The following is a 14,343-nucleotide window of genomic DNA, read 5'->3' as shown; positions in this document are numbered from 1 at the left end:
TTGCCTGCCGTGTCAGTCATTATTAATGATCAGCTTTTAGTCTGCTTGTAAACAGCTTTCAGCGTCAGCTTTCAGGAAGTCGGTACAATATTATAACAGCAATAAACCGAGTGAGAGCTGCAGGCAAAAGCAAACATCCAAAACATATTTTCCCATCAAAGCAAAGTTAGATTTCTTGAGCTGAAAAGTGTTTTTAATCTCATTTCTTTATTTATCTTGGTATTTCTTTCAGAAATTTTTAGCTTTATTTATTAGTTAATATGAAATAAGCAGGAACCGTCAGTGGATAGGATAGTGGTGTTGAGAGCTGATCAGTTTTAAACAAGCATGTCTGAGAGCATTTGCTACTTAGACAAGAGTAGACTTTAAATTTTGGGAAGAAGGTGGTTTCCAGAAGATTTGAGACGTGTTTCCCAACGTGAGGGACATAGCAGAAACCAAATAGTCTCTCAGTCTTTCCTCGTTTCCTCATGGTGTAACATGTGGGAAACTGGAAATCAGAGAACAATCCAACAGGAGTGGGTGAGAGTGGGCCAGCCAGACTTTCTGATTGGTTTAAGGTGAAAGGGGAAATTGGAGAATATAATGAAGTGCAGGGCAGAAGTAACAAATTAGCAAACCAGAAGATACTGTGGCTTGAACAGAAGGAGCAGGGCCAGGTTTAAAGATCTCCCATCTATACTTAAACTCCCGTTTTTCCTTTCACCTTACACCAATCAGAAAGTCTGGCTGGCCCACTCTCACCCACTCCTGGTGAGAGTGTGTCTGCCAGAGAGCTCCAGAGAACAGGGAAGAAAAAAGTAAGAGCAGGACAGAGGAGGCCATAACAGCTACACAGGTAAGAAACAAGGGATTAAATACAAATAACCAAAACATAGTCAAACAGGGTTAAAGTTGATCCTGTTTTCTGCTAATGTACATCTTAAATCTGGGTACCTATACTGTATACACTGCAGATGCATATACTTAAAACATGATACATCAGTAAATACATAGATCAATAAGCACAAACACAACTGCCTCAATAAAAATTAGCAGGAGTGATCCCTTTCACTCTGTGGGGGGAGGAGGTTACCATCTGCTGCAGTGCTCGTTGCTCTTTGAAGATTTTCATTATAACTCCTCTGTGTGTTTGGGGTCGCTGTGCTGCTGCAGAGCAAATCTGAGGCCCATCAGAGGCTCCCCTAGTGATGAATGAGCATCTAAACATCTTCAGCACATATGCACGTCAAGTCTGGACAACTAATTCAAGTATAATAATGTCCAGACTCCACAAATAGGCAGATAAATAGCACTTATACAGGGCCTGCACCTCTGGCAGGTCGAGGCTGTGATTCAGTCGAAGACAGTGACGCTGGGGGCTGGCATAAATCAGGACCTTGGACAGCATCAACAGAGAAGTACAAGTCAGGAAATCGGGATCTTGGTCAGCACCTCCACAGTAAGCCGGGAAGATGAAAGACCGCGCTAATTTACATCCAACATAGATCTCTTGTTGATTTATTGCTAACAGTGTAAAACAGAAATGACCCTCTGGGTCAGTCCAGATTTTTGCATCCATTCTAAGACAAATAAATAAATAAATAAAGTAGAATAATACAGTGCATTAGACTATGAAAATGTTTCAATAAAGTAAAGTCTTTTTTTCACATAAATGAAATGTGATGAGTCAAAGTGGCTCAGTTAATATTTTTTTAATAAAATTAAAATATAAAAATTGTAAAACAATTATTTTTAGAAACTGACAACAAATGTGTTCAATCTAGTAAAATGCAATAAAAAAACAGAGAGTCTAAAAACTGCCCAAACTTACTGGAGAAGAGTGCTGTCAATCATTCTCTGGCACAATGACAAGAGCTGTTCCAGTACTGCTTTTACTACTTTTCTGCTTGTGTTAAGATGCTGGTGCAGTAACATTAAGCACTGCTGCTTGTAAACAGTTGTTCCACACTAAAATGAATTTAAAAACACCTACAAACAACCATGACTGATGAGCACCTGTGGCCTGGTATACAGAGGTCTAGTATACCTCCAAATTACATCGATGAGTTTATTCTACTATTTAGCAGCAAACACAAACAAAAAGAGAACAGCTGTTTTTTAAAATGCTGTTTTAAAGCAGAGCTCACCCAGCTGGGTGATGGCTTAGAATAGGAAGAAAAGATGCATATTAAGTTACTCCCACCTCATGTATGCTTTAGCTGTTGATCACACATGTATGCAATAAATTAATCTGATGAAACACAGAAGCACAGTCTAACAACTTGTTGTGATTTGGCTACACATCTGCAGGGAGTTATTTTCAATACTTTTGTGATTTTAGACTAAAAAGAGATAACTATACACAGTTAGAAGTTGCTATGGTAACTTGCCAGCCCCTTAAATTACAGCTCAATAAAAACTGGAAATTGGGTCTTTGCACCTCATACTGACATTACTCTCTGTGAATACATGATCAGACTTTATTACAGGATGCCAGCTTAAACTGAGAAACTTGATCTGATTTGCACCCGCTCTCTTATATTAATAACTAATATGCCAATCTGCTTTCTAATTTTGTCTGCCCTACATCCATTGGTTAATAATTTTCTGCCTTTGCAACATTAGCATCATGTTATCTGTACATCTTTAGGATATCTGTTGAATTTACTGTAGATATGCAGCATATTAATGCAAATGCTGAATATTTGCATTAATACACAACAGAGGAACTTTTATTATTGCAGCACTGGAGCTCTATGTGTGCACTGTGACAGTGCACAGTACGAAGCTGCCCAATGTCTTCATTAGAACATAATGCAAATCTTTTTGCCGACTCAGCAAAATGCGTTTTAATGACACTGCAAAAGCTTCTGCATGTTTTATACAGCTTAAGGGGTTTTCTTTCTTTTTTTTTGCAGCGTGTTAATCACATTGTGCTTGTGATCAACAGGAGACCATTCACATGCCACTTAATATTGATTTTAAAAGGTGCGTCTGTCACTTCCTGTAATTGGCTTTCTTCATTCATGGTTGTCTACCACTTCATGGATTAAATATGTCTGTGTTTTTATGTGAATCTTGTTGATTGCAAAGGAACAAAGCGCTTTAATGTAACTGAAAAAAATAAGAGACGAGCACATGCTGTTAGAAATAAATACTATAAAATAATAATTGTGTAAATGTACGAAAAACGTTAATGCAAAAAAAATTAACATAAAATTGTTTTCGATGGTAATTTTGAACAACAGGCTGGAGAAATCGTGCATGTGTGATGGTGGCCTGAGGTTAAACTGCAGAGCGGTTTCTTGTGGCTCCGAGCCAGAATCGACGCTTTCTACCGAAGCTTTCCGAGCAAAGCCGAAATGAAATGGTCCACAAACCCGACATCAACCGAAAGTCCTCAGCCCACTCCCGAATCGGCCTCATTGAAGTCTCTAGTTGTCGAGTTGGGGGGTGATGGGGTGGACGAGATTGGTGAGATAAAGAAGGAAAAACATTTCCATCACTCCTGAGCCCCTCCCTGTCCAGTGATTTTCGGATCTGAGGCTTGACAAAGGTAATTACCCTCATCCATTTATAATTGCATATTACAACGACTGGTCTTTTTTTCCTCGTGATTTCGCTCAGTCAGGGAGGTAGTGGGTTAAATTCTGCAGTTTTTCTTCGCTGTTTTCACTATTTGCTTGTGTTGAGCGCTCGCACCGGTGATGTAGGGCGTGTAACCACCGGCGGCAGCAGTTACAGGGATTTCCTTCACACAATAATAAAGCAATTAACGCTACATTAGGGGCAAACTTTCTGAATTTCCCGGGAAAATTGCAAATTCCACAGCATTCAGGCAGAAATCAAAGCGCTGCGTTTGTTTGCATGGTGCCACTGCGCACAGTGGCCTCCTCCCTTCTCCTAATTTTGGCTTAATTCTGTAAATTCATTCGTATTTCTGCTGACGCCACTGAAAAAGCAGAGTCTTTGCACTCATGCTGATAATCAGATCGCCAAGTGGTTTAACGCTCGATATGCTGTATAGCGTATGATCCCGTGCTGCCCCTGGCTGTGGTGCATTATCGTGTGCTGTGTTCGGGAAATACCCGTCTGAAAACAGGGTATTTTCCAGGCAGAAACCGTTATGCAATGCACTATAGCACACACCACAGCCTCCCGCTGAAGGGGTGAAGTATTGGTCACTGAAAAGTCATTTACATTTTATTAAGAAAATGGATGGATGAATAAGTGCTGTGGTGAACTGTGGGAAGCCTTGCTTTTATTTTGTGGTAAGTACATGAACCAAGCCACCGGTCTGTGCGTCATATTTATGAAAAATGCTTCTTATTAGGGTTCGTTTTGCTACAAATCTCCTCTAAGTGACGTGCCAATATTTGATTACTCTTTACTTAAACCATAAATTGATGGTTTACTGTTACCCCTCTGACATCTGTGAATTAATGAAACAAAGAGAGTCTCCATTCATGTTCACTCTGTCCCTTTACTCCCCTCCATTTTATCTGGACATCCACAAATTGGGACCGGTCCCATTCATGCTGGTGTTGGTCGTGACACACCCTTGGCTGCACTAGCTGCTGCTTCTGGCTTTGTGAGCTGTATAAGGAGGGGTTAAAGGGGGGATGGGGGTGGAGGTGCAGAAGAGAGTGCATGCAAGTCCACAGAGTGGAGCCAATCTTGAAGGTGCAGCATCTTTAGATTTGAAGTTCCACTGCTGATCACTCTGACTGGAAAATGGACACAAGGGAGAAGCTTTGGATTAGCATTCTGAACATCAGTGATGTTCAGCATTTTTAGGTGGTGCAGAAGGGACCAGGTACCACTTAGGTGTGGCAGGTAGGAAATAGGAAAATGCTACTAGGAAAAAATAGCACTTGAAAATTGAAAAGTCATCGAGTTATAACCATCACAGCTGACCTCCATAAACATGCATTACCAGCATTGTCAGTATAAAAGATGCATGCAGCCACCATCACTCATTAGTAAGGGAAGTGTCAGTTAAGCATTTTCTCTGTTCCCATCTTGGTGTTTTGAAAGTGGATGTCAGGAGTGCACATCAACTTTTACCTCTAATAATGACCAAAGCTTAAAAAAACCCAAACTTCAAGTTTCACTCAGTATGACCTGAAACCACTGAGAGAGCCTATGAAGTCATCAGGAAAGTGTCTACTGAGATTGTGGAGCAAGCTAACAGAGAGCTGTTCTTACAAAGCCTTCTTTGGAAGTTTAGATGAGTCGCCCCCTGCTGGCCATTAAAAGTAATTCAGGTTTAAGGCTTTTCTGCACTTCTGTGGAAGCTACTTTTATCTTTTATAGCATCTTAAGTTAATTTCTTGCAAAGTAAAGGAGTTGGAGAATAGTAGATCATAGATCAACCCCCCCGAGAAATCAGCACCTCACCGCAGTGAAAGGGGGTTATAGCAAATTGGTCTCAGGGGAGGAATCAGACAAAGAGCGATGGAAAACCCTAACAGAACAGCGTTCTCTGAGTCGGTTAACCTCACCTGGAAATGGGAAATTGGGGCTCTCTCTCTCAGAGCCAGGACTATAAGAGGTGTCTGGTGACCAGGTCAGTGTAGATGGGGCCTGTTTGGGCACAGCCAAAAAAAGATAACGAGGTTTAGCCCCCCTGTGGACCCACCACTTGTGTCGGCGGGCACTGGGGTTCGAGCATGTGGACCCTCAGCATCACAGACTGGTTTCTGGAACACTGTGAGGCATATGAAGGTGATTTATTGTCTCAAATTCATATTTAAAGATTTCAGTGCATATGATTATATTACCTTTTATTATATAGTTATATATGATGCAGTGTGGAGGACAAAACTATGTCCACCTCTCATTTCCACCTGTGCTTGCACTGGTGCGACAACACAGTTTTTGAGAGTTGAGGTACCCCAAACCTTCACGTCTTCTGATGTTATTGAGAAACTGTCACTGCTGTCTCAGTACAGGTGGAGGATATTTGACATTAGTGCGCTATCATCACAGCTTATGAGTCAGACTAACCTTGAAAGGAATCAGAAGGATAATTAATGAGAGAGAAGACAAAGAAGGGAAAGTGTTTGAAGAGAAGATTAGAAGTACAGAAAGACAAACAGGAAACCAGAATCAGATTGAAGGTGGGAGATGAGAGAGCTGATACTGAAACAGGAGGAGGATGGAGGCATGATGCTGCTGCCCTCCGTCTTGTGTGGGAGAGCAGCGATGAGGTGGAAAAGGCTCTTAAATCCGTCAGTCACGATTGATGTCAGACTGATGAGATCAGCCGGGAAGATGTACCCTCCGAGCCTCTCACCGCGGGGCGGCTGCTGGACGTGTCATACGCACTTCACTAAATGCTATGCCTTGTATAGTTTGATTGATCCTTTTAGTTATAATAGGAGACATGGGAGCTATGACCCCATTTAGACTCAGCCTCTATAAATGGACACGAGAGACTCAGCCAAAGGACAACGATTACATCTGTATAACAGGCTTCTTAGCTTATTATGACCTTCCTCTGACGCAGCGAGTGAGATGTTTAGAAAACCAGAAACTCTGGAAAATGCATCATCATACCTGCACTTGAAGAAATCCAAACCGGTGGTGTCAGGTGTGAGTTTTGTTTCATGCACAGCCACTACTCCCACCGCACTTCACTGAATAGATATTCCATGTTTTTAAAGTGGATGTGTACATTTATGTAATCAGCAGCAGCCTGTCATTTTCCCGTCAGATGCATGCTTCCTCTCAATCAATGAATCAAACCTGTGATTTATGTCTTTGCTGCAGCCCAGCATGAGCACTCACACATGCAATGAACTAATGCCACTGTAGAACATTAAAGTGAGATGATTTAAATCTGCTTCAAAAGGGCGGCGATTAGAAAATATGCTATGATTACTGTGTTTTCTGCAAAGGACTAAGAGCCTCTGGAACAGTTTTCCTGTCCACAGTAATGCTAGGGTGTCATTTTGAAATGTCCTCACATGTGTTGATGTGCTGAAGGAAAGTGTATGGGCTGTCACCTCTTTTTTTCTTTCTTTAAATAGCACTCTAATCCCTCATCTGAAGGAGCTGGCAGAAACGCAGTGGCATTTTATTGTTCTCTCAGTCTGAAGATGCCGTGATTCCCTCTTTTCCACCATCCTGAACTGGATCCAGGCAGGAAAATAAATTATACTTCCAAATATGCTGCAGAGCTCTGAAACCTGCTTTAAATTTAATAACCTTTTGCAGGCTGAAATCTGTAATCAGCAGGAAGAACCACTTTATTTGAATAAAAACTGAATTATCAGCAGGTATTTGGCATTCCTGTTCATTTCGTCTTTGTTGTTCAGAGTTATGTGGAAGGTTCAGTAAGTTTCAAATTAAAAGCGGACATATTTAGCCCGCGCCTGTTTGTGTGTTTTGTTTTGCTGAGCAGGCGTTTTGAAGTCGGTTGTGTCAGCCGCCCCATTAGAGTGGCGCTGTCGAAACAATGCCAAGGATGGAAGCAGGTGGATTGATTATTGTCATCCAAGTGTCAGCCTGATTGCAGGTGTAGTGTTAGGACAGTGGATTTGTGTAGATGAATGCAAGTCTTTGATGTGAATCTGCAGTTAATTTAATACTTCGACAGTATGTCAGTCTTTTACACCCACATGTCGTCGTGTTCCCCGACAGGATTATTACTAGCTTTTATAACAGGGTTGTGCGTACAAGATGGACACAGACACGAAGAACATGAAGTAGTGACTCCTGTAATGCTTCTTTGACGTTCTCCTGAATACTGCATGTGTAGCTGGAACTCATAGTGCAGCACCTACCTCTTGTCTGTGAGGGACATTTAGTTAGAAGAACAGTGGCTTAAATGAAGTTTGGTCTTAAAATTAAAGAAGCCGAAGCAGCTGGTTTTAGACAGTGAATATAATGGGGCACTACACCAGTATAAGATGATAAAGGATTATTTTGACCTGTGAATAATGTAAGGGATGTTGCTTGTTTTTGGACTCCACTTGAATTTAAAAAATGAGTATAAGGTGCTGGAAATGAGCATTCAGGCCTACTTTAACGACAGCTACTCTGAGTACTTGACTACTGTTTTTTTAGCATTGATTTACAATAATGGGGGCCTGCTTAACTGGTCAGTAATACTTGTAATCCATTTGTAGTCCATTTGGACTACAAATAATGAAAGATCAGGGTATACACTTCAGTGGCCACATCATTAGTCACACCTTACTGTATCAGGTTAGACTCGTTTTTACGTTCACAACTGCCTGTATTATTTGTAGCAAACATTCAACAAGGTGCTGGAAAGATTCCTCAGAGATTTTGATCTGTGTTGGCATGAAAGCATCACACAGTTGCTCCTGATTTGTTGTCCGCACATCCATGATGTGATCCTCCCATTTCAATACATCCCAAAGGGAAAGATTGAGATCTGGCGACTGTGGAGGCCATTTAAGTACAGTGAGCTGGTTGTCATGTCAGTTTTGTGACATGGTGTATTCTCTGGCTGGTAGATGGGTACACTGTGCTTGTAAGAGATGGACATAGTCAGAAACAATACTCAGGGAGGCTGATAAGGCTGATAAGAAACTATAATCCCCACCACCACCCTGAACCACAGATACAAGACACGATGGAAACCGTGGTTTCATGTTGTTCATGCAAAATGCTGAAGCGAGCCGACTGTCAGAGTTCTTCTTCATTCTGATTCTCAGTTTAAGCTTCAGTAAGTCGTCTTGATCGTCTCTACATCCCTAAATGTTCATTCGATTTTTGCATTAACCAGTTTATGTTGTTAATCTTTCTAGTCCTTTTTGTTTCTAGCTGTTTCATCGTGTCTGTCTTAATCTTTCATCTAATTATCCCACCTTAATAACTATGCTACTACTGCTTAGTGTAAGCCGGTGCAGTTGCAGCTAAAGGTCAGTCCCCTCGTGCCAGCTGGCTCCTGTCCAGCTCATCATCCCAAAGTAGTGGCTGTGCACTCTTGCATTTAAATATCTCCTACTTTGTCTTCATTTACTCTTCATCTTTTTTCTCCTCTTGATTCCTCCCCTCGTCCTCCGTTGCAGTTTGTGATCCTGTGTCGTGAGTGGAAAGCCGATTATCTCCCAGCACCACGGGAGACACGAGGAGCCGCTGTTCAGCTCGCGCAGCACAACGTCACGTTTTTGTCTTGAAGACACTTTATCTATAAAACTTGACTTAATAATATATTTGACTTTGCAACAGCACTATAGGTTTTCTTGCCAAAGAGTGTTGGCGGAAGTCTACTCTTAGATATTTAATGAGCTAATTTGCGAAAAGCTCCTCAATGCCGCACAGTGGTGTAGAGAATTTAGGGGTGGGCGGGGTTGGGTGCTTCTCCTCAACTTGAGGACAAAAATTGAAGTTGGCATGCTTCTACCTTAGCGAGGTGTTTCTAAATTAAACACAGAAGCTAACAAATATATCTTGTCAAATAAAATTACCGTATGGGAAATGTTGCTTTTTTTAAAAACCTGGAGCCACGATCCTGCTATAAAAAGCCTTTTTTAATTTGTTTTGTATTGTCTGTGGGTTTCTCTTCTCTTTTGTGTACAGATCAACTGTTCAAGATGAAAGTAATCGGCGCCGCAGTGCTCAGCGTCCTGTTCTGCACGGGTAAGCAAGAACATAATCAGTCACCAGGGAGAGAGTTTAGATAGATGAACTGTTGAAACAGACTTCCTGCAAAACCACATTTGTTTTAACTGGGTGATTAGCATGGATGCTGTGAAAGCCTCACCAAAGAAGCTAAAACACATTCTGATCTAGTTAATTTCCACTTATTTCCTTTCATTTCGCCTGTAATGAAGAATCTGGCTCTTTGTTTTTGCATCCAGTCTATTGTTAGCTGTCATTATTGGCGGCATTTACATTTCAAATGCTTTAATGCTTTCTGCGGAAGCTGTGTGGTTTTTCACTTGGAACAAAGGAAATGATTTAAAGGTTTTTTTTATAATCCAGCAGACTAAAAAGAAATGCGCATTCAAATAAACTCATTTTAAACTAATCTTTTGTTGTTTTCCCACAGTCTTGCCAGCATCTGCAAAAGGTAAAAATGGTTGTTTGGATGTTAATGCACGCCTGAGAACGCTCTTTGAGGATTATTATATTATATACATGACAAAGACAGTGTTTGTGCTTTCAGGTTAAAGCCAAGTATAAAAACTAACAAAAAGAGTAATTCAACATATCTAATAAAAACATCTTGATTGCTTCTACCAGTAAAAACGGAACACAGGACAGCTTTCTTTGGCGAGGACGTCCACATCGATGTCCCACGCGGGAATGGCAGCGAGGTCATCTTTAAATCTGCGACCAGCGAGTCCTACGATATGCCGCTGATCACAGCGGGGAAAGTGGTGAATCACAACATTTCCTATTCCAACACTTTGGGCTACCTGGTGCTGGAGGACGTGCAGGAGCAGAACGAGGGCACGTACATCATCAAGGACACCAACAATCCGAACACTGAAAGGCACTTCAAACTCATCGTCAAGGGTAAGCCTCCCTCTGTCTTCTTCATGTGCTTTAAGTTAGATTTTTTAAAATGTGGTTTGGAAACAGGAAAAACGCTGACACAAGAGATACGAAATGCGAAGGAGACATTCTGTGCAGGCCGGCAGTATAACTGTGAAAGAAATTATAAATGTTCTCTATGATCGGTCTTGATTTTTTAAATTTCACGTATCTTACAGCAAAGATTGTTCAACTCAGACCAGGTTTTACTTGCAGGAAGCCAGAAAATACAAATTAGTCACCATCTTAAAAGGAAACGCAACACGTCATGTTAGATGACTCAAAAGCGCTTTGGGGCATCTCATGTGTTTTTAAAAATGTGCTTTGTAAATAAAGTGACTTTACTTGACATAAGCTTGATAAGATACACACTGTGCTTTACGTACATGAAGATATAGGACCCATGTTGACAATAGTGCAGAAGAGAGGCGAAGAAGAGAGCGCTGACAGGGTGGAGTGAAGGGTGAAGACGAGTGTCAGGAGTGATTATGACTAAAGGATAGCAGCAAGAGTGAAGATGATAGCGAGAGGTGGTGTGTTTGCTGGGTTTTGTTTGGAGTTGGTGGTGCTGACAAAAAGACAGAAGCCAGAGGTGGAGGTGGCACAGATGGAGATCAGTGGAACAGCTCAGGTTAAGCAGGTGGAGACAAAGTCAGAGAACCAAGAGATGGTTTGTACATGTGCCGAGGTCAGATAGTAGATATGCTGGACAGACGATGGTAAAGATGGAGCTGCCAGGCAGGAGGAAAAGAGGAAGATGACACAGAGCATTCATGGATGTAGTGAAGGAGGACATGAGAGGGTTGGGCTCACTGAGATTTCTCCTGAGAGTTTAATATTTACACTGAGGTGACTTTTGCCACAACATGACAAATTTCTCATCTTTGACTGTTTGTTCTCTGTGTCGATGATCAGACTGCGCCTTGGAGCAAATTGTCAAATACGGAGAAACCTACTACATCCATCTTAGCAACATTAAAGGACCCATCACCCTGGAGTTCAGGTATGGTCATCAGAGTGAATCAGTACCAAAGCTGGAATCATTTTCTTTACAGATTGTTTGAATGTTTTGACTTAAACAAGAACAGTGTGATGAGAAGATCCTGGAAATGGTTAAAAACAAAAGCAAGCATGCCATAAAATCTAGAAAAAGGGAACACAAAGCAGAAATCTAGAGATAACAGATGGGTGGGTGACAAAAGCCAAAGGGCTGTATACACAGAGGACTGATCACACATTAGGAAACAGGTGGGAACATCCAGGGAAACATTAAGTAAAAGCACAGAAGACATACAAAGAAAAACAGTTACCAAAAACAAACCAGAAAGACACACATGACAGAGAGAGGGGACGACTAGAAACACACAAAGGAATAACAATAAAACAAATACAGAGGCTGCTCTCCAGCTCCTTCTGTGTTACATCTATTGTGTGTTGAAATAAGCCAGAAATGAATTAATAAAGGGAAGAAGAAACAGGGCGGTTAACATCTCTGGAAACATCCTTAATCGCAGTCACTGTGTTACTTTATCTGTTCTGTATTATTCTGATTTTTCACCATTTTTAGGCCCAGTCCGTCTCAACTTAATCAGTCAGAGACGCAGTACACAACCGAGCCTCCACCTGTGGTGCTGTACGACCAGACGGGTGTGTTGGCAGAAGAATACATGAAACGCCTCAGCGTGTCGGAGAAGCGTGTGGTGCTGCACTCGGTCAGGATGACAGATGAAGGCAGCTTTACAGTAAAAGACAGCGAGGGCAAAGTCAAGATTCGGACCTGCCTGAATGTCAGAGGTAAGTGAAGATCTGAGCTTTACAGCATCCTGTCGGCTTTAATCGATCACTCGGTGTTAAAGTGAGTCATTCTGTGTGCGTGCAGATGCTTTGTGCCTCTGACTTCCTGTCAGTCAGTAGCTCTTTTCTTTGTATTTTACTTAAATTCTACCACAGCTCTTGTTTATTTTCCCCGAACGTATTTGCACTTCATGTATTATTTTTTCTGCTTGGCCCAACTGCAGTGACTCTGCCACCCAACTGGGGTTTGTGTGTTTAGTTCTTAACCACACAAGCCTAAGGCTACACTTTTAAAATTTTGCCTGAGGAGAAAAAAATCCAATTTAGTCAATAAAATAAAGTGTCAGGTAAAAATAAGTAACCTTGGGCTCTATGCATGAAAAAAACTTTTGATGCACAGTAAGGCTAATTTTAAGTATTGTTAGTTCAGAGTGTGATTTGAAATAGAGATTATAAAGTTTTTGCAATATTTTTCTACCTAATCAAAAGTGACAAAAAAGCCATGAGACAATCATTCAGCTGGTGTTACTGAACCTGCTTTTAATAAAGTCTTAACTTCAGCTCTTCTAATATGTTCCTGAGGAAATAAAAAGCACTCAATCCTGTGTTTACTGCAGTCACAGTAGTAACAGATGGCCTCCTCAGTTATTGTGTTGTGATTGGCAGTCTCCAATTTTCTCTTAATAAATATGTCCTGGAACCAGAAAAAGGGTCTCTAGAGGTTAAGTAGCTGAGTAGCTCGATGTGCCCGTCATTTATTAAAGCCTCCATAGTTTTTAATAAGTGATTTGCTTTTTGTGCTTTTCAGGTTTTCCTAGATTTTCGCTAAATGGTTGTGTTGGCTGAGTGCCACTGTCTTAAAATCCTTAATCTCAGAAAAGGTCAAAGTCTTTATTAAATATATTAAAAAAAAAGGTTAAACCCACCTATAGGGATTCTGAGCTCAATCAAAAACACATTTACTTTGGTGAAGGTTACAGAGCCAAAATATTACAACTGAAGACTGATAAATATCACCGAAATTAAAACACCGCTGAGTTTCTACAGCAACACAAGAGCTTCTGTGAGGTTGGTCTTTGAGCTAAATGCCAACATTTGCATACTTTCATGCAGATAATGTAGTTATGTACCATTTTAATTAACTAGTATTATAACAATATACGGCTAAGCCTCGTGGGAGACTTTATTATGAGTAATATAGATGTTCTTTTTCATAACTGTGTGGTTTTGTGTTTCAATGTCATGAGTAATTTATCTCATTGGGAGGATGAATGTCCACCAAATTTCATTAATAAAACTCATTAACCTCTAATCAGTTCATCCCATATTTCAGTCCAGCCTCAGTGCAGCAGACTCATTGAATGAATGATTGATATGTTGCTTCATACTCAATAGTTTCTCCGTGCTCCACCAAGTCAGAGTGGGGTCCTTCCTGCCCACTGCTGTTTGTTGGGGGTGTGAAAGGGAACTGAAACGCAGGACTCACAGACACAAAATAATAGAGTGAAAACAAATTTTTTTATTTGGAGTTCATAAATGAGGCTCAAAATGCAAAACAGATGTTCAACACACTCAATTGCAGGAACCTAAGAGGGAAAATTAACAGTTGCTGATACAAAGGACGAAGGGAAACTGGGGCTATATAAACACAGACACTGAGGGTTAATCAGGGAGTTAGACACAGCTGAGCCTCAAAGCACAGGTGAAACTAATCAGGAGAACGACACAAGGGAAGTAAAACTAAATTTAAAACACAACTAACTAACAAACTAAAACAGAAAGGAACTAAACAGGGAAACTGAAGACACAACAGTAAACTCAAAATGAGAAGTCAACAAAAGAAGAACCCGAGGAAACTAATACTTTTGTACGAGCAGTAACTGTAACTAAACGTAAGAAACAAAAAGATAATGTAAGATATGAAGACTCAAACAGAAAACCAAACAGATATTAATCTCTGGCTCTCTGCCACTGCGTGTCTTTTATCCTGTCTTCCTTCTCTCATCCCATGCAGCAGATGGCCCCGCCCCTCCCTGAGCCTGGTTCTGC

The 14,343-nt window shown here is 41.0% G+C and overlaps 1 protein-coding gene across 2 annotated transcripts in view; it reads left to right on the top strand.

Annotated features, from left to right (window-relative positions):
• Nucleotides 1-3,278: 3,278 nt before the first annotated feature.
• The window catches only part of LOC102314625, a 31,645-nt gene continuing 20,580 nt past the window's right edge, over nt 3,279-14,343 (top strand). The window contains exons 1-6 of one of the 2 annotated variants that reach the window (XM_005941207.2): nt 3,279-3,538; nt 9,541-9,600; nt 10,013-10,033; nt 10,207-10,482; nt 11,416-11,503; nt 12,068-12,294. In XM_005941207.2, the coding sequence (XP_005941269.1) occupies nt 9,555-9,600; nt 10,013-10,033; nt 10,207-10,482; nt 11,416-11,503; nt 12,068-12,294 (658 nt within the window). In that variant the 5' untranslated portion in view covers nt 3,279-3,538; nt 9,541-9,554. The remainder of the gene's footprint in view (nt 3,539-9,540; nt 9,601-10,012; nt 10,034-10,206; nt 10,483-11,415; nt 11,504-12,067; nt 12,295-14,343) is intronic. The other variant, XR_006055364.1, reaches the window with a different exon arrangement.

The sequence above is a fragment of the Haplochromis burtoni genome, unplaced genomic scaffold (assembly GCF_018398535.1).
Source record: "Haplochromis burtoni strain Fernald_Lab_line unplaced genomic scaffold, NCSU_Asbu1 Contig_305, whole genome shotgun sequence".
Taxonomy (NCBI): Eukaryota; Metazoa; Chordata; class Actinopteri; order Cichliformes; family Cichlidae; genus Haplochromis; species Haplochromis burtoni.
Note: the sequence above shows the minus strand (reverse complement) of the source record. Positions and strands in the feature narration are given on the sequence as shown.